The sequence below is a fragment of the Ylistrum balloti genome, unplaced genomic scaffold (assembly GCF_031769215.1).
Source record: "Ylistrum balloti isolate Yb309-2 unplaced genomic scaffold, AGI_CSIRO_Ybal_v1 Utg370558, whole genome shotgun sequence".
In the NCBI taxonomy this organism is placed as follows: Eukaryota; Metazoa; Mollusca; class Bivalvia; order Pectinida; family Pectinidae; genus Ylistrum; species Ylistrum balloti.
In genome coordinates, this window is record NW_026782351.1 from 329,160 (window position 1) to 354,646 (window position 25,487).

At 40.3% G+C, this 25,487-nt stretch overlaps 2 protein-coding genes across 2 annotated transcripts; one reads left to right on the forward strand and one right to left on the reverse strand.

Annotated features, from left to right (window-relative positions):
* Positions 1 to 2,346: 2,346 nt before the first annotated feature.
* LOC132556309 (probable endochitinase) lies at positions 2,347 to 20,095 on the forward strand. Its single transcript, XM_060220692.1, has 19 exons — positions 2,347 to 2,401; positions 4,810 to 4,984; positions 5,094 to 5,346; positions 6,331 to 6,455; positions 6,571 to 6,694; positions 6,793 to 6,978; positions 7,094 to 7,213; positions 7,487 to 7,760; positions 7,844 to 7,996; positions 8,169 to 8,327; positions 10,412 to 10,586; positions 10,866 to 11,118; positions 11,659 to 11,783; positions 13,573 to 13,696; positions 17,186 to 17,371; positions 18,376 to 18,495; positions 18,928 to 19,144; positions 19,252 to 19,479; positions 19,678 to 20,095. Exons 1-19 carry the CDS (start codon positions 2,347 to 2,349, stop codon positions 19,842 to 19,844), a joined length of 3,219 nt encoding a protein of 1,072 aa, XP_060076675.1. The 3' UTR covers positions 19,845 to 20,095.
* Positions 20,096 to 23,299: 3,204 nt separating this feature from the next.
* LOC132556323 (uncharacterized) lies at positions 23,300 to 25,153 on the reverse strand. The gene has a single exon (XM_060220707.1). The coding sequence runs from the start codon at positions 25,151 to 25,153 to the stop codon at positions 23,300 to 23,302; it is 1,854 nt and encodes a 617-aa protein (XP_060076690.1).
* Between the last annotated feature and the right edge of the window lie 334 nt (positions 25,154 to 25,487).

The window sequence follows — 25,487 nt, forward strand, 5'->3', positions numbered from 1 at the left end:
GATTGTGTATCAATCGTATACGACGGTCATCCCTGGCGGTCGTTTTACGGGTGGGCCGCTTCGGGGACGATCGGATGTTGACCCAGTTTGGTTTAAACGACTTACCAACTGGCAAATTGTCTTAACACTGCAACCAAAATGCCGTGCAACTCGACGGCGAGACTCTCCAGCCTGGATCATGCCTACAGCCCTTTCTCGCTGTACTTGTGACTGCCGCGGCATAATGATAAAGTTGAAAGATAGCAAGATTAGGTGATTTCTAAGTTCTAAGGATCTAAGGAACAGTTGTCAGTTTGAATGTTTATGAAATTCAAGCGAAGATACAAGTTAGTCGCAGAAAACCTCGTGCAACTCTTTCGCTAATACAGACTTTCACGCTTGAATGATTTTGGTAAACCCCTTTTATTTTGTAATGTAAAACATTACCATTTTCTAATATTGCACAAACGTCAGTTTGTTTTCACTCATTTACAGGTATTCACCAAGGAAACATGTTAACCTTTCCTTTTTTGTTGAGTATATATATATCCGTGTTAGTCCGTGTTTTCCACAGTCGTAATTCGAAAACATGTCCAATTAACTACGGCTTTTCCGAACCTCTTATCGGTGAGAGGCGGAGCTTGGCAGCTGTTATTTTGTAAATACACATACGTGGTTACTCACTTGCACTAACGCATAGCACTTATCTTGAGATACATGCCAATAGAAAGTCTACTTGTCATTTTGTTAATTACAGTTCTCCATATACACAACAGAGTGATGTGTATTACTTACAAGTCACACACAGTCGTCATCCTTTTCCAAATATAGATCAATGTACAGTGTCCTCTTGAATCAAAGATTTCTCTTAAAAATTAAGAACCTGTTGTGTTATTTAATTTGATATACAATAATTAATGGCGAATAAATAGATAAACTCTATTATAGTTGGTTTAAAAATATCTGTGCTGACGCTCTCTTGAAAATTCAAAGAAGTATTATGAGTAAACGGAAAACACAGACTATTATCATTATCATCATTTTTATTGTTATTTGTAATATATATATGTCATCTCGTCACGCATGTGGGCTGATTAGCTGTAGATCTATATGTAAATCGTCTCATCATCGGTCACGATAAGGTAGACGTAGTATCCGAGGGTCGTGTTATTAGTCGTGTAGGGAGGGGCGCGCATTGCACACGTAAACAAAACGCCATTAAAGCGATCTGATCCACCACAAGGTCACGATATGTAAAGGTGCAATGGGCGATACACTATGCATAATCTGCATGTATAGTTAGAAACATGGCAACATGCTGTACACAGCTGACGTACTTCGATAGATGACGGTGCGAGTCAAAACATAAGTTATTTTTCTCGGCACGCCGCACTCAAAACTCTGATTTATGGTATAATAATCTCACCAATATTTATACAAATGTATTTTATGAAATGGACAGTTTAATAACCCAAAAAATGAAAGTATGTAACTTCAAATAAAACCATGAAATGGACAGAAAGATACCACGACCCTGATGCCCACTGCGTGAGATGAATTGTTGGTAATTATCATTGATTTACCATAGATACATTTACACCAGGGCTCGAAATTTCGACATATACATCGCAACAATCAGAGAGAATCCAGATATCGACAGATTAACTGGTGAAGTTGGTCTCTCTGTAGGTATAATTAAACTTGTCGGCATACGTCAGGAAATATGTAAAATTAAATTGTTAATTTCTTCAGTGATCGAGAAGTGAATTCCAGGCCTACATACCAATATAATTGTTCATAAAGGGTAATTGTAATTTTATAGAAAAGATCGTGTTATAAACACGAACTTGATCGTCCATTTACATAGGTGATACACGACAACTGTGGTAATAGGTTTTATGGGATGTTTACTCCATATTGCTATTTTTAATAACATTTAAAACTATCTTTATTTACCAGTAAGGTAATACGTTGATCACCTCACCTCCGCGTTCGGTTCATATGCCTCGACTTTCAAAGACGAAGCCCGTTTTACTGCCCGCTGACCGCTAGTTATTTTGCGTTCTCATCAACATTTTTGGAGGAAGATTTCTCGACAAATCGACATGTTTTGTAATTTTCATGTTCAAAATTAACATGTAACTGAAACAAACAACACCTGTTACCATACAATTCGGCGGGAGTTCAATTTCATTAGCAAATTATTGCTGGAGGGCTGACGTTATCATCTGGTGTGATGTTCCATCCCTTTTCCTGATGACGAAATAACCCACATAGACCATGTTAACTCCGGAAGGAAAGCAGTATAAATATGTGGTTTTCTGACAGGACGATCATATATATCTCGTGTAACTCTGGATCATCGACATGTCGGTCAAGCTCATTCTCATCTCCGTTACCGTCCTCCTCCTCTTACATCACGGTAAGTCTACGTCACCGTCCTCCTACTCTTACACCACGGTAAGTCTACGTCATCATCATCCTCCTCTTACATCACGGTAAGTCTACGTCACCATCATCCTCCTCTTACATCACGGTAAGTTTACGTCGCCATCCTCCTCCTCTTACATCACGGTAAGTCTCCGTCACCATCCTCCTCTTACATCACGGTAAGTCTACGTCACCATCCTCCTCTTACATCACGGTAAGTCTACGTCACCATCATCCTCCTCTTACATCACGGTAAGTTTACGTCGCCATCCTCCTCCTCTTACATCACGGTAAGTCTCCGTCACCACCCTCCTCTTACATCACGGTAAGTCTACGTCACCATCCTCCTCTTACATCACGGTAAGTCTACGTCACCATCCTCCTCTTACATCACGGTAAGTCTACGTCACCATCCTCCTCCTCTTACATCACGGTAAGTCTACGTCACCGTCCTCCTCCTCCTACATCACGGTAAGTCTACGTTACCGTCCTCCTCCTCTTACACCACGGTAAGTCTACGTCATCATCATCCTCCTCTTACATCACGGTAAGTCTACGTCACCATCATCCTCCTCTTACATCACGGTAAGTCTACGTCGCCATCATCCTCCTCTTACATCACGGTAAGTCTCCGTCACCATCCTCCTCTTACATCACGGTAAGTCTACGTCACCATCATCCTCCTCTTACATCACTGTAAGTTTACGTCGCCATTCTCCTCCTCTTACATCACGGTAAGTCTCCGTCACCATCCTCCTCTTACATCACGGTAAGTCTATGTCACCATCCTCCTCTTACATCACGGTAAGTCTACGTCACCATCCTCCTCTTACCTCACGGTAAGTCTACGTCACCATCCTCCTCTTACATCACGGTAAGTCTACGTCACCGTCCTCCTCTTACATCACGGTAAGTCTACGTCACCATCCTCCTCCTCTTACATCACGGTAAGTCTACGTGATTTTTTTCTTATTTTTTTTTTTTTTTTTTGAAAAAAAATTCTCATTACCGCTAGCTTGATTGAAAGTTGATGCATTCTGTATAATCCCTTACCATGATATTGTATCCGAGTTGGCAAACGTGGACTTTCTTTGCCCAGCCATTATTTTTCCATCTACGCCAATGTATTTGTAGAAATAAAAATATCTATTTTGAAGTTACGCGCGTAATGACATGGGAACCTTTCTTACCTGTTCACTGGTATAGTGCTATCCGGAACTCCTCTCCCAAAAAATCGGAGTGACCGCCCTTGAAATGGCATGTTACTTCCGTCAAAGATATTTACATGGACGATAAAAATCTCCGGTTATTGAGCACAGGCACTCGAGGCCAGGATATTATTTTTTAAACATTGATTTTTGTTTTAGCACTCATGACTGACGTTATTTAAACGAAATATCAGCAGAATTCAAGTTTATGTGCCGGTTGACAAATCCGAGGTCCACGGTCATTAAAAATACACAAGGCAAGCAACTCCAGATTTTAAAAAATCGACCCCTCGCTTGGAAACTGGCTCAAAAAAAAGTAGTTATGATAAGTTCCTTGTAAAACAATATGTATCCGTAGGTAGTGTGTATATTTACCTTTTATTTGGTGCATAACATTACAGGCAACGAGAAATTCCCAATACGTACATGAGATTAATATCTCAATAACCGGAGATTTTATCGTCCATGTAATTATCTTTGACGGAAGTAACATGCCATTTCAAGGGCGGTCACTCCGACTTTTTGGGAGAGGAGTTCCGGATAGCACTATACCAGTGAACAGGTAAGAAAGGTTCGGATGTCATTACGCGCGTAACTTCAAAATAGATATTTTTATTTCTACAAATACATTTGCGGGGATAGAAAAATAATGGCTGGGCAAAGAAAGTCCACATTTGCCAACTCGGATACAATATCATGGTAAGGGATTATACAGAATGCATCAACTTTCAATCAATGTTTAAAAAATAATATCCTGGCCTCGAGTGCCTGTGCCTCTTACATCACGGTAAGTCTACGTCACCATCCTCCTCTTACATCACGGTAAGTCTACGTCACCATCCTCCTCTTACATCACGGTAAGTCTACGTCACCATCCTCCTCTTACATCACGGTAAGTTTCCATTATTATACGTCATCATTCGTTATGAATCTTCGTTGAAGCAGTATTTTGAGCCTTCCGAGTGGTAACTTGTTAGTTACGTGCCATGAAGTACGATTATAGTCCGGACGAAGTACGTTTGATTTAAAGTCAATCTCCCGATTCGAGATAACAAGGTAATCTTAACCTATTGAAACCAATAATCTATAAGCCGACCTTCAACAGAACTTTGTCTTCACAGCTCAGTGCCTGATCGAAATGTACTCTAAAGTTGAAAATGTTTAGTAGCAAGTTTGTTATTCTTTATATCAGCCCAGGCAGGGTACCGACGGGTGTGTTACCATACCAACTGGTCCCAATATCGACCCGGATTGGGCAAGTTTAAGATTGACAACATAGATGCCAGTCTCTGTACCCACCTGATCTACTCCTTCGCCCAGATCACTAATAACCAGCTCGCCACATATGAGTGGAATGACGATCAAATGTAAGTATATTTTTCCTTTTTCTATGCATTCGCATGTAAACAAATCTATCATTAAAATCTTTTGCCTGATTGTCACTAAAATGCTGTGTTATTTATCTGTATTGTTTAGGTACCAAGAATTTAATGCCCTCAAGCTAAAGAACCCGAGCCTGAAGACTTTACTGGCTGTGGGAGGATGGAATCAAGCCAGTACACACTTCTCACCAATGGTGTCGGACCCAACGTCCAGGGCGAAGTTCGTCTCCACTTCTATCACCTTCCTCCGGACACATGGATTCGACGGCCTTGACCTCGACTGGGAGTACCCAGGCACCAGGGGAGGAAAGATTTCAGATAAAGTCAATTTCGCCATTCTCTGCAAAGTAAGTCCATTTTAATTTTAGACACACTGCCAGATACTAACCCGGAGAGGATATTGCCTCACAAACACCTCACACAACAAATAACCCAGAAAAAATGATTTTCTAATGAATAATGTATTGTGTTTCTATAAAAAATATCAAGACAATTTTCAACTCAAACACTGATAGGATTGTATTTTTTTAAAGCGCGATTGACTTCTTTTCACACATTTGTACAATATACGCCACGTCAGTTGAACTTCATCTAGATAAAATAAGACACGCTCGGAGTATCAGGTTGTTTTGTAGGTCAATCTGTTATGTCTACGTATTAGAATATTCCCTCCCATTAACTCGTCGGTAACGCAGGAGTAAGGATACATTCCAGATCACAAGCCATTAAAATGACGTCATTTAGGCGCCATGTTGATCTACGTTATGCCTGCGCTTAACACGTTGCCTGTGACTACACGCATTGTAGATTTACGAAGATTAACGGATATCGTTTTATTTATCTGTTACCCAGAAATATAACTGCAATTATATTGATAATAAATGCAATCTTACGACCGTTCAATGGTTAGATATTGCAATCCATCATCTCTGGCTGTAAAACCCATTTTTAGGATGGTTGATAAATAAGTGCTTCTTTCGAACATATTACAAACTGGAAAATTGTTGAAACCCACCTTGTTTTCCAAGGCCGCAAAAAAAGAAACACGATTTTATATATCTGAAATTGTATCTCATTCTGCAGTATTTTACAATACATGTGAAGTTTCACCACGATCGTAAATCATAAATGACCATTATTTATCAGAAATAGCTGTTTTCAATAGCTCTCCTGACAAAGATTTGTCAGTTGTAATGTATAATGGCTATTGGTTGCGACTTCATACCTACTTAAACACAGAGACATTACGTTGTAGAGTTTAATCTGCGGGCGATATCTTCTTCAACATTCCGAGTTGTATATGAATCAACACTAGATGTTCGTATTCACAGGAATTACGCCAAGCCTATGAAGTCGAAGCTAGAAACACAGGAAGAGAGCGGCTGTTGGTAACAGCTGCTGTTGCTGCCGGAAAGGACAACATTGATCCCGCCTACGATGTGCCCACCATGGCCATGTATGGATTACATTCTTTACGTATAATGGTGATGGTGTTTTTAAAACTATAAAATCATTTATAAGTGATATGCAGATTTAATAATCGTATCTTATCAATTCTTCTTTTCTGCCAGGTATCTGGACTTCATAAGCATCATGACCTATGACCTCCACGGAAGTTGGGAACAGGTAACAGGTCACAACAGTCCGTTGTTTCCGAGGAGTTCTGAGACAGGAACACAAAGAGAATTAAATATGGTATGTACATACAAATGCTGGATTACCTGTAGAAATCCACATCCTGATAGAAATTATCGACATTACCAAGTTACATGAATTAATTCACTTTCTGTTAGGCCTGGGCATCTGACTACTGGGTTGGACTCGGAGCTCCAAAAGCAAAGCTTAACATCGGTCTGGCAACGTACGGACGAGGCTTCACATTACAGGACCAGTCTAGCTATGGTATGGGGGCACCGGTCAGTGGTCCGAGTCCGACCGGAACTTACACACGAGAAAGTGGATACATGTCTTACTATGAGGTATGCTTTACTTTTCACTAAAATTTCATACTTACAATAAATTAATTATGACTGCATCCAACTTTGTTCAGCGAGTTCGGGATTTTACCTTAATGATCGAATGTATTTTCAACAGATATGTACAATGACGTCATCAGGAGGAAAGACATACCGAGACAGTGAACAACTCGTGCCTTACTATGTGAACGACAAGACATGGGTTGGTTATGACGACGAACAGAGCCTTTCCACAAAAGTATGACGAAATTCGTTTTTTTATTTTTATTTTTCTTTTACGTTTGTCCTCTGATCAATAGCTGTAAATATATGGTTATATACGCCACAATGCAAACAACATCTGGGTATGAAAGCATGGAATCTTTGTACGTTAACTCCGTTTCCTTGTGTTATAGGCGCATAACGCAAAAAGAACTTAATAAGCATTAATACTGGAAATAAACATACACTTATGTATAAACACAATCATAACCACTTGTATTCAAGTGTAAAAAATAATCTTTTATACCAGGTGGCCTGGCTGGTACAGGAGGGCTTTGGTGGCGCCATGGTATGGGCACTTCCATTGGATGACTTCAATCAAGTCTGCGAATCGTCTAGCCGGAAGTTCCCTTTGGTAAACAGAATCAAAGACCAACTCATCGCTGCTGAGAATGGCATTATTCCAACTCATGCCCCGGTTTCCACAGCCGCACCACAGACGGTACCCGTCACTACAGTCCAGCCAACGAATGTACCTGTCACCACAGTCGGCCCCGTAACAACAGCGTCTCCGACAAAAGACTGTAGGTATCATTTTGTGTAAATGTGATTAACATAGTTCAGTTATTGTGTACCAATATTTGTATTTACACATTTCGATTTTCAGTGTGCAGTGGTAAAGCCGATGGTTATTACCAGGACCCTGCACGTTGTGAACGCTACTTCCGGTGTATCGGCGGGCAAGAACACAGCAACGCCCAGTGTGCCACCAAACCACCACCAGTAACAACAAGCCCGGTCACGACCACGGCACCTGGAGGTAAGTAGGCCCATATTTTTATGATGGACTCTGCGTTAATATCTTAGTATGTCATTATGTAACTTACATGGCTAATTGTATCGATTCATTTGTAGTTTTGTGAATTGTGTCTCGTTAGAAATGTCGCACTTTCTTACAAAATAATTTACAGTTGATTTTTTTTTCTTTTCAGCTTTCTGTGATGGCCGACCAGCCGGACATTATTCACATCCCACTGATTGCTCAAAGTTTATTAAATGTGCCAACGGTAACATTCTTGTTGTCTCCTGTCCTGCAGGGACACTTTATGACAAGGAGATGCATTTGTGTGTCTGGGCCCATGAGGCCAAATGTTAGTACATGTGTATGGCATGTCTTTGGCCATGTCCCCATTCGCCAGGAAGTGGAAATATCCCATATAACGACTTTGTGTTGAATATACACGTATATACTTGCCAGTACATGTTAGTATGTCCTTGCCTTACGTAGAAGTGGGTTGGTTGTATTCTCCTTTTGGTGTTTGTATTTCATTTAATATTAATTTAAATTTTAATTTAATGTCGATATCTTGAAACTTTACATATAGATACATGACATTTACAATTTTGAAGTCTGAATAAAGTTTACGATTTTAAAAACACGTCTGCGTCATTGTTATTTGATTAACTTGAGTGATGCTAGCTATGACAGCATATTGGTAAATCTAACACAAACATTGGTATAATGATAATATACACACTACTGCTCCTAAAATATACTTAGTAGTACTTCCAAAATATACATAGTGGTGCACCTATAATATACATAGTGGTACTCCTATAGTATGCATAGTGGTACTCCTATAGTATGCATAGTGATTAATCCTATAGTATACATAGTGATATACATAGTGGTACACCTAATATATACATAGTGGTACTCCTAAAATATACATAGTGGTACACCTAAAATATACATAGTGGTACTTCTAAAATATACATAGTGGTACTCCTATAATATACATAGTGGCACACCTAAAATATGCATAGTGGTACTCCTAGCATATACATAGTGGTACTCATAAATATACATAGTGGTACTCCTAGCATATACATAGTGGTACACCTAAAATATACATAGTGGTACACCTAATATATACATAGTGGTACTCCTATAATATACAAAGTGGTACATCTATAATATACATAGTGGTACTCCTATAATTTACATAGTGGTACACCTATAATACACATAATGGTACTCCTATAATATACATAGTGGCACACCTAAAATATGCATAGTGGTACTCCTAGCATATACATAGTGGTACTCATAAATATACATAGTGGTACACCTAAAATATACATAGTGGTACACCTAATATATACATAGTGGTACTCCTATAATATACATTGTGGTACTCCTATAATTTACATAGTGTTACCCCTAAAATATACATAGTGGCACACCTAAAATATACATAGTGGTACACCTAATATATACATAGTGGTACTCCTATAATATACATAGTGGTACTCCTATAATTTACATAGTGTTACCCCTAAAATATACATAGTGGTACACCTATAATACACATAGTGGTACTCTTATAATATACATAGTGGTACTTCTAAAATATACATAGTGGTACTCCTATAATTTACATAGTGGTATTCCTATAATTTACATAGTGGTACTCCTATAATATACATAGTGGTACTTCTAAAATATACACAGTGGTACACGGTACACCTTAAATATACATAGTGGTACACCAATAATATACATAGTGGTACTCCTATAATATACATAGTGGTACACCTAGCATATACATAGTGGTACACCTAAAATATACATAGTCGGTCACCTAAACACGAACACACACCGGTACGCGGAAATCGTTCACACACTGATCAAAGATCAAAGTACACTCTCAAAGATTCTTTTTTCAACAAGGTTGTCTCGGCAAGTTTCCAAAAAGTCCATGCTTATAAGCCTTCTAAATAACCCTTTGAGTGCCTTTACGACATCGGCCGCACGGCGATGATCTCAGTGTTTCCGGAAGGTCGGGCAGTGTACACATGACCAGTGGTGGGATGACGGTCATTAAGTCGTGTGAATTCGGACAGTCACCATGACAGTTAAAACAATCCTAGTCACCGTCGCTGTCCTTTTATCACACCACGGTAAGTCTGACAATCTACTTATAAACAGGATATTTCACTGGCTTTAATTCAGAAACTTAATTTTGAATGTTAACATAAATGTCACTCGACTGTGAATGGCATCTTTTTTATTCATTTACATGAAGTTTGTCGTTCTGAATTGTTAGCGTATTTATTTAATTGTTTTCAATTAAAACCTGATGAATTACGACATGGCAATTACTTCTCTAAATAATCAAATATGCATGTGAAACAAAGTCAAAGAAACAGAACTCTTTTTGTTTCTAATCAGCCCAAGCAGGGTACCGCCGGGTGTGTTACCATACCAATTGGTCCCAATATCGACCCGGACTGGGCAAGTTCATGCCAAAGAACATAGATGCCAGCCTCTGTACCCACCTGATCTACTCCTTCGCCCAGATCACTAATAACCAGCTCGCCACTTACGAGTGGAATGACGATCAAATGTAAGTACTGCGTGCCTACATGGTTCAGCCAAGTGACCTTATGTTTAGGCGATTTGCGCCATCATCCGCATCCGTCCGCCATCCCCTTGACAAATCGGAGTGAAGATAGACACAACCGCACAACGAAGTGCAGAACGTTCCTTGGTATTCCAAAAATACATCATTAGTCCTCATATACCAATATAATTTTTTTAGAAACATTTCTGCCATTTTCTTCACAATTGAACAGCCCTCATAAAGTATTGCCCGTTGAATATTGACCGTGTTTCATGTATGTAGGTACCAAGAATTTAATGCCCTCAAGCTAAAGAACCCGAGCCTGAAGACTTTACTGGCTGTGGGAGGATGGAATCAAGCCAGTACACACTTCTCACCAATGGTGTCGGACCCAACGTCCAGGGCGAAGTTCGTCTCCACTTCTATCACCTTCCTCCGGACACATGGATTCGACGGCCTTGACCTCGACTGGGAGTACCCAGGCACCAGGGGAGGAAAGGTTTCGGATAAAACCAACTTCGCCATTTTGTGTAAAGTAAGTCAGTTGTAGAACATCGTCACATTGTCACATTCTATAAGTTTCACTTTGTACGCCATGCGGTTACGTCACAGATTTGAAATTGTAAGAGGGGGTGGGGGAGGGGGGGTTGGTAAAAAACAAAACGCTAATTTGTAAGCTTAAGGAAATACCTCAAAATATTTGTAGAACGTAAAATTTTCAACAGCTGTCTAGTCCCAGCTAACAATATGACGAATATAACCTATATGTATGTATATCTACATTACGGCCTCCGGACACAGGTCACGGAAATCACCAGACATCGAGCGATATAATCAGACAATATGGCCGTATATTACCTCAGTACGAAAGAGATCTCCGAATATTTACAATCCAGGTTTGATTGTATCGGTCAGCCTCGGGTCAATTAAACCGATACCAAGTGTGAATGAGTAAACCTGCCTTCAGGAGGAAATGCTGCAGTGTACTAACTGCTACTAACACTACCAGTTATTTAATTAGCAGCACGATTCTATTCCGTTTAAAACGATAAAAAGTTTTATCTGTCCTCCACAGGAGCTTCGCCAAGCATACGAAAATGAGGCCCAACAGACCGGCAAAGAGCGCCTCTTGGTGACGGCCGCAGTGGCTGCCGGGAAGGACAATATTGACCTTGCGTATGATACAACAGCAATGGCTATGTAAGTTTCATTCAGGTTGAAATTCCCATTCAGTTTTAGTTAAATTTCTATATAATTTAGAGTTGAATTTCAATCTTGTCAAGTTACAGAAAATTATGTAGTGTCGTTTTAAAATGATTTCCAAAGATGAAAAGTTCATTTGGAACTGTTTCACACAATAGCATTAATTAAAGATCTTTTTAAAACTTTGAAGAAATGGCATTTTTGGAAGACGATACATTAGACGCATGGATATTTTCAATGTAGTAGATGAACATGCGACTATTCTTCAAAGGCGAGTAAAACAGCCAAAACAATCAGAATGGTTGGATGATGATAGTTTAGAAAACATGCAGTTGAGAGACAAATTGAAACGTGACGGTGAACTTAGCACATATAGAACACAGCGTAACAATGTTGGCAAGTTGATAAGGGAGGCAAAAGTCAGGTACTGTAAAAATGGTATTGAAAACGATTTGGATAACCCTAGTTAACTCTTGAAATGAATGCGTGATCTTACACCCATAACGATTCAGGTTGAAAATGAAAATACAATTTGTATCTATAATAAAATGAGATATCAATTCAATTCAACAGTTATTTTACTGCGAATGCCGGTAAATCAACATCATGTTTAAGAAATACAAATTGTACATTAGAAAAATTGAAGAATTTTGTTAATACTATACTAGTTGGGGTTGTACTTTTACATGTGTCCCAGTTAAAATGAGAAAAAAAATACTTGATACTAAAATTGATGCAATTTATCCCGGCCGGCCAATTTCCTCACTTGTTTCCAAAATAAACCGAGGTTTAGGATGACTCTGGCAAATCCACCAATTTTTACTAAAAGAAAGCCGCTTGAAATTTAACAATGCTTGTGTTTTTCCTCATTTCATGTACTGGTCTAGAAGTACAGAAGTTTCTCTAGACAAACTGTCAAAAGCTCAAAAGTGTGCTGCCAGATTGATTTTAGAGAAATCATGATGCTCCTTCAGCAGAAATGTTTGAAAATTTTATATCGATGCCAATTCAAAAATATTTAATTTTTTAAGTTCAAAAAGTAAATTATGACATGTGAATGGTATATTACCACAATAGCTTTCCAGTGATTTTATTTTGGATGGAAATGTTCATCAGCGGCCTACAATGCACGTATCTAGTAAAACGGATTAATTCACAAACACAGGACTACTTATCATTCGAAACATTTTTATGTATCTGGTCAGGAATGGAACAAACTTCCAAATGAAATCAAAACTGAAACATCTTTTTCGGTATTCAAACAAAACCTAAGTGTGCTATTGTTTGAACTCTAAACGAACTAGTTTTTAAATATGCTTTCTAATACCAGTAATGTTTTACTCTATCCAAATTTTCACACATTACTATATCAGTATGTATGTATTTTAACAATGTTTTACTAACAAGAGGACCCTGTGGAAGATCAGCCTCGGCTAAACAGGTACTTTAATCCTCATAAAATAAATAAAGTTTATTATTATTATTATAAAAACCAACAACAAATTACCCAAATTTAGCCGTGTTAACATTTGTTCAGAGTACAAGAATCAGGTATTCTTTTTCTCATTCTATACTATTATGTATTGAATTTAACAGTTAACATTCTATACGTTTAGAAGAAAATACTAATGTACAGATATCAAAATTGAGTTAATCATAAATAAAACTATATTATACAGCTATTTTAAAGTTCAGAAGGGAAGAAAATGTCGCTGTATAGTTCAGTAGTGCTACAACACAGATCAGAATGTATTCAAAATTGTCTTAATTGTATATTTATGTACAGGTATTTGGACTTCATCAGCATCATGACCTATGACCTCCATGGAAGTTGGGAACAAGTAACTGGTCACAACAGCCCATTATTTCCAAGAAATTCTGAGACGGGTAAAGAACGACAACTCAATATGGTACGTTAGACCTATTATCCTAGGCGCAATAAAGCGGTGATTTTCATCTTTGACATTCGCATAGGTTAACATTTGCTAAGACTGCAAGACACGAAAAAAGTATTAAACTTATTGTAGGATTTCAATCGTATAAAATACAATGTAGATGCTCTGCTGGTGTTGACTAACCTTGTAGCTAGCTAGTGGAGCTTTCCTCTCAGGTGAAGGTTGGCTATAGTAGCTTATGGGCTACCAGTCTCTAAGGTAATGACTGATTGGCTTTCAATTTTCAAGGTTGGTAGCTGATGGGCTACCAATCTCCAAGGCTGTTCTCAGTAGCTGATGAGCAACCAGTATCCAAGATAGTAACTGATTGGCTTTCAATCTTCAAGGTTGGTAGCTGATGGACTACCAATCTCCGAGGTTGGCCATAGTAAGTGATTGGCTACAGTATCCAAGGTTGGCCATAGTAGCTGATGGGCTACCAATCTCCAAGGTTGGCCATAGTAGCTGATGGGCTACCAGTCTCCAAGATTCGCCATAGTAGCTGATGGGCTACCAGTATCCAAGGTTGGCCATAGTAGCTGATGGGCTACCAGTCTCCAAGGTTGGAAATAGTAGCTGATGGGCTACCAGTATCCAAGGTTGGCCATAGTAGGTGATGGGCTACCAATCTCCAAGGTTGGCCACAGTAGGTGATGGGCTACCAGTCTCCAAGGTTGGCCACAGTAGGTGATGGGCTAACAATCTCCAAGGTTGGCCATAGTAGGTGATGGGCTACCAGTCTCCAAGGTTGGCCATAGTAGGTGATGGGCTACCAATCTCCAAGGTTGGCCACAGTAGGTGACGGGCTACCAATCTCCAAGGTTGGCCATAGTAGGTGATTGGCTACCAATCTCCAAGGTTGGCCATAGTAGGTGATGGGCTACCAATCTCCAAGGTTGGCCATAGTAGGTGATGGGCTACCAATCTCCAAGGTTGGCCATAGTAGGTGATGGGCTACCAATCTCCAAGGTTGGCCATAGTAGGTGATGGGCTACCAGTCTCCAAGGTTGGCCATAGTAGCTGATGGGCTACCAGTCTCCAAGGTTGGAAATAGTAGCTGATGGGCTACCAGTCTCCAAGGTTGGAAATAGTAGCTGATGGGCTACCAGTCTCCAAGGTTGGCCATAGTAGGTGATGGGCTACCAATCTCCAAGGTTGGCCATAGTAGCTGATGGGCTACCAGTCTCCAAGGTTGGCCATAGTAGCTGATGGGCTACCAGTCTCCAAGGTTGGCCATAGTAGCTGATGGGCTACCAGTCAAGGTTCCAAGGTTGGCCAAGGTTAGTAGCTGATGGGCTACCTAGCTGATGGGCTACCAGTATCCAAGGTTGGCCATAGTAGCTGATGGGCTACCAGTCTCCAAGGTTGGCCATAGTAGCTGATGGGCTACCAGTCTCCAAGGTTGGAAATAGTAGCTGATGGGCTACCAGTCTACCAGTCTCCAAGGTTGGCCATAGTAGCTGATGGGCTACCAGTCTCCAAGGTTGGCCATAGTAGGTGATGGGCTACCAGTCTCCAAGGTTGGCCATAGTAGGTGATGGGCTACCAGTCTCCAAGGTTGGCCATAGTAGGTGATGGGCTACCAGTCTCCAAGGTTGGCCATAGTAGCTGATGGGCTACCAGTCTCCAAGGTTGGCCATAGTAGGTGATGGGCTACCAATCCAAGGTTGGCCAAGGTTCCAAGGTAGCTGATGGGGCCAATGGCCATAGTAGTGATGGGCTACCAGTCTCCAAGGTTGGCCATACCAGTCTCCAAGGTTGGCCATAGTAGGTGATGGGCTACCAGTCTCCAAGGTTGGCCATAGTAGGTGATGGGCTAACAGTCTCCAAAGTTGGCCATAGTAGCTGATGGGCTACCAGTATCCAAGGTTGGCCATAGTAGCTGATGGGCTACCAGTCTCCAAGGTTGGCCATAGTAGCTGATGGGCTACCAGTCTCCAAGGTTGGCCATAGTAGCTGATGGGCTACCAGTCTCCAAGGTTGGCCATAGTAGCTGATGGGCTACCAGTCTCCAAGGTTGGCCATAGTAGGTGATGGGCTACCAATCTCCAAGGTTGGCCACAGTAGGTGATGGGCTACCAATCTCCAAGGTTGGCCATAGTAGCCAAGGTTGGGGCTACCAGTCTAGGTGATGGGCTACCAGTGATGGGCTACCAGTCTCCAAGGTTGTCCTTAGTAGGTGATGGGCTACCAATCTCCAAGGTTGGCCATGGCCATGGGCTACCAGTCCAAGGTTGGCCATAGTGATGGGGCAAGGTTGGCCCTACCAGTCTCCAAGGTTGGCCATAGTAGGTGATGGGCTACCATTCTCCAAGGTTGGCCATAGTAGCTGATGGGCTACCAGTATCCAAGGTTGGCCATAGTAGCTGATGGGCTACCAGTCTCCAAGGTTGGCCATAGTAGGTGATGGGCTACCAGTATCCAAGGTTGGCCATAGTAGGTGATGGGCTACCAGTCTCCAAGGTTGGAAATAGTAGCTGATGGGCTACCAGTCTCCAAGGTTGGCCATAGTAGCTGATGGGCTACCAGTCTCCAAGGTTGGCCATAGTAGGTGATGGGCTACCAGTCTCCAAGGTTGGCCATAGTAGGTGATGGGCTACCAGTCTCCAAGGTTGGCCATAGTAGGTGATGGGCTACCAATCTCCAAGGTTGGCCATAGTAGCTGATGGGTTACCAGTCTCCAAGGTTGGCCATAGTAGGTGATGGGCTAACAGTCTCCAAAGTTGGCCATAGTAGCTGATGGGCTACCAGTATCCAAGGTTGGCCATAGTAGCTGATGGGCTACCAGTATCCAAGGTTGGCCATAGTAGCTGATGGGCTACCAGTCTCCAAGGTTGGCCATAGTAGGTGATGGGCTACCAGTCTCCAAGGTTGGCCATAGTAGGTGATGGGCTACCAATCTCCAAGGTTGGCCACAGTAGGTGATGGGCTACCAATCTCCAAGGTTGGCCATAGTAGCTGATGGGCTACCAGTCTCCAAGGTTGGCCATAGTAGGTGATGGGCTACCAATCTCCAAGGTTGGCCATAGTAGGTGATGGGCTACCAATCTCCAAGGTTGGCCATAGTAGGTGATGGGCTACCAATCTCCAGGGTTGGCCATAGTAGGTGATGGGCTACCAGTCTCCAAGGTTGGCCATAGTAGGTGATGGGCTACCAGTATCCAAGGTTGGCCATAGTAGGTGATGGGCTACCAGTATCCAAGGTTGGCCATAGTAGGTGATGGGCTACCAATCTCCAAGGTTGGCCATAGTAGGTGATGGGCTACCAATCTCCAAGGTTGGCCATAGTAGGTGATGGGCTACCAATCTCCAGGGTTGGCCATAGTAGGTGATTGGCTACCAATCTCCAAGGTGGGCCATAGTAGGTGATGGGCTACCAATCTCCAGGGTTGGCCACAGTAGGTGATTGACTACCAGTCTCCAAGGTTAGTTACTTATTTATATACCGTCTTCTCTACGTGACAGAAATGGGTCGCAGACTATTGGGTAGGACTGGGAGCTCCTAAACACAAACTCAACATCGGCCTCGCGACTTATGGACGAGGTTTCACGCTAAAGGACAAGGCCGAACACGGTATCGGAGCAGCAGCCAGTGGTCCAAACCCGGCAGGGAGTTACACCAGGGAAGCTGGATACCTTTCTTACTACGAGGTAAGGTTACCATTTCTAGAAATAGTAACTCTGTAGAACTGATGTTACTTATGATTACACTGTGACTGATTTCTGCAACCAAGACGTTTATTTTCTCCTCAATAGTTGTAAAGCAGGTCCTGCTGTATTTATCATAATCTAGTTTTTCTCGAACGGGTTCGCTTGAGGTGTATCCATAGTACTAGTATTGTCTATCATTTATTTATAGATGTAACAAAGTTTCTTACCCGATCGACCTATCGAGACGACCTAATTTCGGGAAACTTCACTAAACCGTTCGAGTTATCTCGCTGGATGTGGTCTGAATCGAGGATGCGCACGTTTTCTGGCCTCTATGGCCCTAATTCGCTTTCATTGTTTGCCAGCATCATCTGTAGGATATGTCGTTTTGTTATCTTCTTGATTTTTACCATAACAGGTGATAGGACTTTAAACAATACAAACAAAACCAAACAAAACCATGACCGACATTGAAACTTTTGAATAATTTCGCAAGAAGATACTGATCCCGATTGAACTCACAGAGATCAATTGATGTAAAACTATACATATGTACAAAAGACGCCGAGGTCATTAGCATCTCTCACTTAAATTCAGATTTAAAGAGGTCGTAATCAAGAGATCTGTCACGGCTTAGGTATGTTTAATTACGGTGAATCCCATACCTGTAAGCAGTTGTCATATATTAGTTCTGTCTTACTGACAATTGATTAAAATGAATTGAACTGACTATATTTGTCTTGCAAAGACAACAGCACGCATAACTTTATTTTTTTGTCTATTATACAACAAGAATGTTAAACGCGGTGTTACAATTCTAATCATTTCATGGTAACTTTGTCAATAAACTATTGCACCGTAAGAGGAAGAACTTTCATAATTTAGCATGTTTGTTTCTTGTGACAAGACCTCTCCAGTGGTACCAAAATTTTTCACAATGTGATTTTCATTTTGTTGCAAGCGCGGGCATAGTGTTTCATAAACACATCTTGTGTTCCTTACAGATTTGTACAATGACGTCATCAGGAGGAAAGACATACCGAGACAGTCAACAGCTCGTGCCTTACTATGTGAACGACAAGACATGGGTTGGTTATGACGACGAACAGAGTCTGGCCATAAAGGTATGGTGATAGTTCGGATTATTACAGACCAAAAGCGTGAACAGTTAATTTAACAACTGTTATTTGGCTCTCTAGCAATCATACAGGATAAAGAATTATGTGTTACGTGAACACTGTGTCTCATTTATGAAATATCTGCAAATCATATTGGTTTGTAAGTTTTGGATTTCAATTAATCATGCTAAAACATATCGAATAGAATTGCTTTGCATTCGAAATAGATCGGTTATAGTCAATTGAAAGAAATAAAACTTGTTTTCAGAATCAGATTTGTGAATAGAATCAAGCTTGATATGTGTCCGTAGCATATATTGGAAAGCTCTTCATTCACCTGGAATAAATATATCAAGTTTTAGATTGTATGTTAAGTGTTGCGTTTTAAAGGAATGTATTAAACGCCGATCGTAATAGCTTTCATACGTTTCCCTCCAGGTGGCATGGCTGATACAAGAAGGCTATGGTGGCGCCATGGTGTGGTCACTTCCACTAGATGATTTTAATCAAGTCTGCGGCTCGTCTAGTCGGAGGTTCCCCTTGGTAAACAGAATTAAAGACGAACTTATTGCTGCTGAGGGTGACATTGCTCCAAATATCGCTCCGATAACCACTTCCGGTCTGGGAACGGCTCCAACTGCAGCCGTTATTAATAGTAGGTGTTAACTGTGAAATGTATAGCATTACAAGGTTAACTGAGAGCCTTTGTCTATATGAATTTTGACGTTCATCTGAAAAATATTTTTGCGCATTTTATTTCAGTGTGCAGAGATAAAATCGATGGGTATTACAAGGATCCTGCCCAATGTAACAGGTACTTCCGCTGTGTTGCCGGACAGGAGTATTTGGCTGATTGTGACCCTTCTGACGTCATTACAACACCAACAGGTACTGCAGCACCGGTAAACACAAGACTACCTACAACGGCAAGTGCCAGCACAAGTGGTAGAATGACTACACCCGGACTGGTCACTACAGCTCCACCTGGGGGTAAGAAATGACGCAACGTTGGTTTGCCTTCTATGATTTTTCTTGCTGTTACAAATTGAAAGATTTCATTGAAGGCTATAAATATGAAATCAATACAAAGAATTTAAAGTTTGATATAATTATATTCGGATGGTGTCAGGGTTAGTATGTGATTATCGTTATAGACAAACTGAATGTCATCGTAGTTTCTATTTGCAGATTTTTCATGCACTGGGCGCCCTGCCGGAGATTATCCGAACCCTTCAGACTGTTCAAGTTTTATCAAATGTGCCAATGGGGTCGCTTACAACTTCCAATGTCCATCTGGGACACTCTATGGTAAAGACACAAACGTTTGTGTGTGGGCTGATTTGGCCAAGTGTTAAGGACAGATGTGTTACTGTCGAAACCTTTCATTTCTCTGCAAACAGAAGAAAACAATCGAATTTAATTCTGCAAACAGCCTACTATGATTCCAATAATAAAAAGCCCACTAATGCAAGCTCTGAGCGATAGAACAGTATATGTATAAAAAGTGACTTATCTGTTATGGAGTGTTCATTGAAACAAAACTGCCAGCTATTGGAAATAATCCCTACCATATGCAAAAATACATTAGCTCTCACTTTTCCAAAGACAGTCACTGTTGCAAATCCAGGACGGGAAGAATAGTTCTAGTACCATAATACAGTCACTGGTAGTCGGTTCTTATACTGTATTTCGGGAAAGTACAAAACTGGGTTGAGTATTGGAATTCATTTTATGAAATCCTTGAACTGAAGTCAAAAGTCCACACTATAGCAGTGTATAGATTGAAGAACTACAATAAATTTGAGGGTCCGCCATCAAAGTAGTCTACACAATCAATGGGTGGTATATCGTTCAATGGTCCATTATGTGTGTGATTTAAACACGATCCAGAAACCGTATAGAATTCAAGTTATTGTACTTAATCCACAATATGCAGTAACATATTGGAAGTCCAAGATCCGTTATGTAATTTGTCCATACAATATACAAACAGTATAAGATATAGTGCATATATGACTATTTGACTATCATAGCATTTATTCCCCATATCTCAAATTTCAGAAATCCAGGGATCGTTGTATGGTTTGGCAAATATACTAAGGTTTAATTAATCATCGTGTTCTATAGATAGGATAGCCCATGATCCATCAAATAACTAGTCCACACATTTCATGGTTTGACAAAGCACAAATCAAAGACATTGTGTGTTTAAACTCTCATTCGGGGAGGATATAGTAGTCCGAAGACAATGATGTAATGACAAGTAAGGGGGGGGGGGTAACATTCTCACACTATCGTCCTATGGTCGCCCTCTCATTAAATGACTAATAAGTATATCTGATGGTTTATCTGAACCCCGAGATCGATTTACCAATACTGTCTCATTTCTTACGTCTATCCTAATCATTCTCTATACCGTGGTATGTAACAATCAGATACTTTCGGAATTACTCGGAGTATATTTTGTATTTATTTGTTTCTATATTACTTCTACCGCCATCTTTTAATTTTTGTCAATCTTTATCAATATCTTGCTTCTTCGCTTTCCTTTGGACATGATTTGTCACACTAAAAGTTTATGCAGTAGATTTCCTCCCAAAAATGCCCCAACGGTTCCATGTATAGAGTGATTTTGAACATTTTCGGTATTGTGCTATCCATAATTAATGCTCATTTACTGCTTCTGACAATTCTCACAGATCGATTAACAAAAATTCGATCCACGGAAAAGGTTTAATAAACATTATCCATGCTACATAGTCTCTATTTCTCGAGATAGAAAATACTTTTATCAGTATGTTTGATTTTACAGTGAAGGATAGGGGGTGGGGTCAGTGTCACTGTGGTATTATATTCAAACGGTCTTCGTTTCGATTGACATATTAATATTTTTTTTATGTTTTTACTGTTCTTTTATAACTTTTATATTAAAACATCTATGCCTGAACACTGAGTTAGCTTTTTTGTGAAACATATTTGATTGGGATAAATAACTTTTTCTTACGTGTATACTTTATTTATGTTATACGTTCAGACATCAGTCTATAAATGAATAGAAATATTTCCCACAATACCTATACGAGTTATCTCGCTTCATACGTCTTCTTGCTGAGAAGTCGATAGTGTGTGCGTTGAACACGTTGACACATCTGATCTGGCTACACGCTGAACGTGAAACAAAAAAAAAGACATAGCGGTGACATGAGGTTAGATATCGTTGTTTTTTGCTACCTGACGTAAACAGTACTGACCAAGTACCGGTCTCTTTGTTTAGGAAACTTTCCACCGGAAACACCAAATGAGAAATTTGAATGTCATTGTAAAATTAAGTTGACACAACAGGTGGGGTGTACCTGCCCGGGCGATCGTGGAGCTGGAGGGTATCAGACATGTTTGTCTAGTGATTATAATTCAAACCACCTGTTGTGCACAAAGAGAAAATCACATAGAATCATCAAAACAATATAGCAAATATAATGCAATGGTATGTAAATAAACTGGCACAATATGTACGGCCTATAGTCTGTGAAAATCGTATTAAACTATACTCCTTATAACAAAATATTTTGTTATTTTCTCTTGATCTTAGGCGACAAATCGGTGGTGGCAAATTATGATAATTACGTTTCATGGAATGTATGTAAATAGTTCAAGTAGGGATTTTTCATACGCCTAATTGAAAAAAAAATCAGTATGAGGAGAGGATCCCATGTGACCTTTAAATATCGTTAAGTATGTATGCACGAAGAATCAGTATCCCCTCTTATTACCATATGATCATAACAGATACCTCATTAAAGACTAGTCTATGTGATATGTCGTAATTAATTACCTTTCTGTTATTCTCACGTTCATTGAAGTCTTGACGGATAAGATATGTTACATCAAACGGCTTCCCCGTTTAACTTAATGTATCATCATATTTATAACAAAACATTTTAGGAGAAATAAATATAGATCTTTTCTTGTGAATGTATTACTACACCATATAGGCACAGACTGGTTGATAATTATCATTTCTGTGCATACAGTACTTCAAAATCACTTGGAATCGAACACTAGCTCTCGTACACAGACATATGGTGTGCAAATCCTTCCTCCACTATACATCTATGATTGTGAAAAGAAAACCCACACACAAAACAAATTTTATTATTAAATATACACGTTTCATACCAAATATCTATGTTCGAATCTTACTATAACTTGTACACATACCATACTATAATCCGTACACACGGATTTTTCCAATTACTCTGAACCGTACACATGTCAATTAAACGGTATCCACAATCCAGGAACTGTTATTATATCCGTTGGTAACAAAAATAGGGCGTTAATGCATGTCGGTAATATAAAATGAAGACAACGAAGGCTCAATGTTTGGTATGAAATGAAATCAATTTCATCATCTCTCCAAAGGTACACCCCCAGGTGCACCCCGCGTACACAACCCGTGGTACACACCTCCAAGTACACCCACACTTTTTCGTTGGATAGCAGTTTTCCAATGCAAATATAGGCCTTCCTGAAACGATGAGACAAGGGTTTGGACAGCAATGTTTTGTCAGATAATTAAAAAGGAAAAAAAAAATCTTGCTTCTTGTCAATGCTGTGTTTTGTTGGGTTTCGCTTCTAGAGTAGCTATATCCGGTGTACAAGGATAGATGGTGGTCGGTATTGCCCTCCTTGTTGTGAAGCCGATGATTATCACATGATTTATATTTTATTGTCTCCTTTTCACTGATAGGTCGATACCAAGTGAGTTACAATATGCATGGTCAGTTTCTCACAATCGATTTCGTGAGATTTATAAAATGACCTCGTCCTCATCACCGAGAACATCGATTCGTATATCTGGACTCTGCGTATTGTGAGACGAAATGCACTGTCGGAAGAACGTAGCCGACACTCCGTAAAGAGTGCCCCAGCGCTGTATAATGTGTCGCGGTGAGTCGCCATTGATAGTAATGTGATCTACGTCAGCATTACCATCTGACACCCACATGGATAAGAATGTAATCAGAGGGAGAGCCATCCGTTTCTCTCCACTGACGAATATGTCCTGGACAAATAGGCGAGTTTCTAGATAGGAAGGTTTAAGGGAAAGCGACAGGGAAGAATTGTCTCGATAGCGAATATTTAACGATATCATCCTGGCGTCAATGTCGATATGTTTGATGTCAGTGTACGGACGGAGTAATCGTGGATCTGCAGCACCGAGTAAGATTGATGAACCGAACGGAATCCAATCGAGACCATGAGGTGCCGGAGGAGCAAGTTTTACAAGACCGTCCTGGCATATTTCAAATATTTGAGAGCGGAGGTCGGCCTTCCATTGTTGTTTGTAGTTTATCCTGATACAGTCTATATCTACGTGCCAGTCACCAGTCTGAAGTATAGAAACGGTCATGTTCTTGTCTTTCTGCCACCAAAAATCAAGATCGACCCCTTCTAGCGTGAATTCTTCGTTCTCAAATAGGAAACGTTTGGAATGGTTCATTTGCCTCTCTGAAAGCCCTATCTCCTCTATGACTATTGGCAAGGATGCCTCTGTTGATGTTCGCACGAAGGTCAGTTTAAGAAGGTTTCCTTTTTCTTTTGACCAGGACCAGTCAGGTATAGACCAATTCCTTGTAAGTATTTCAGGACTAAATGACTGCCACGAAAGATTTGTCCACGTCCGTTTTTGTCCTAAATAGGCCGCAAAAACCTGGACAACTGTAGTTAAATTCCGTAATTTTACATATAATGTTGTACCCACATTAAGATTATTAAAATCTCTCGTTCTAAGTCGTTCTATTGCCGCGAAGGTCACAGTGACCTCTATGTTATCATTTTCCCCTGCAAACCTGACGAGAGCACGTGAAGATTCCACTGGGGTTCTAGACGGGTCAACGCTGATGTCACCAAACCTCCATAATGGATTTGTAATTTTACATCCTTCATAATTTGGCGTTCGTGAATTTCCAAATGATCTATACCCTGGTCCAGAGGCAGTGATAAGCAATTTTCTAGCAGTATCGTGATAAATGGCGACCTTGATATTGTCTTCCTCTGTACATGTCGTACTCGAACTGTACTGGACGAACTTTGCGCTGGGAATGTCGTCTCGTCGACCTGTGATATCACTGTAGTTTATGTCTTCAAAACAAAATAACGCACACTGAAATGCTTTGTCGCTCAGATCTTCGTCTTCGATATTAAAGAGGATCGCGTCCAATTCAGTGCCCCATCGATCTGATGCAGTCACATTCAACATGATTGTGTGGCGTCCTGGTGGTAACGTCATTGGCTTCCCGATGTTCCAAGTAGACCGGAAGTCATTCCAGCCTGATTTCCCACCAATTAGCAGTTTTGCTTGAGCAGTACCAATGTGTTTTCGGTTGATACTTACATTTATAACATCTGTTGGGCCGTCATTAGAATACATCATATTGACTATCTCAAATTTTCTATAGCCTGGTAGACAGAACTCTCCAATCATTACGTCATTCTGGAACAAATGCACAGAGGACTGACCTGAAGCGCCTGACCTCGTGACCACATCATCTCGATAAATCCAAGGTTCATACTTCTTTAACTTAAACTCTTCGATCTCTAACTTCACAATTTTTGCCCAAATGACGGGACATATGAAAAATGGGAGTAGAAAACTGTTCATTGTAATCAAGACGGATAAAGTTTAAACGTCGATAAAAATAATCCAGATGTCACGTGTCACATCATCATGGAACACCTACAACATCAACAACACAATTAATAGCACCTTAGCATTTCTAATGAAAAATCGGTACCATCGATGACGTTATAATAGCAGTCGTTTTATTTTGATATTAGCAGGACATGGCCTGTTCAACAATAGTTGGAACATTACTGTTTTGTAACCATGATGAACAGAAACTGGTTTACAAGTACAATTGTTTAATATTTTCTCTCGTGCTAAAAATACCGCTGTAGTAATTAAAATCCTTTCTTTTCTTTATTGTTATTTGTTG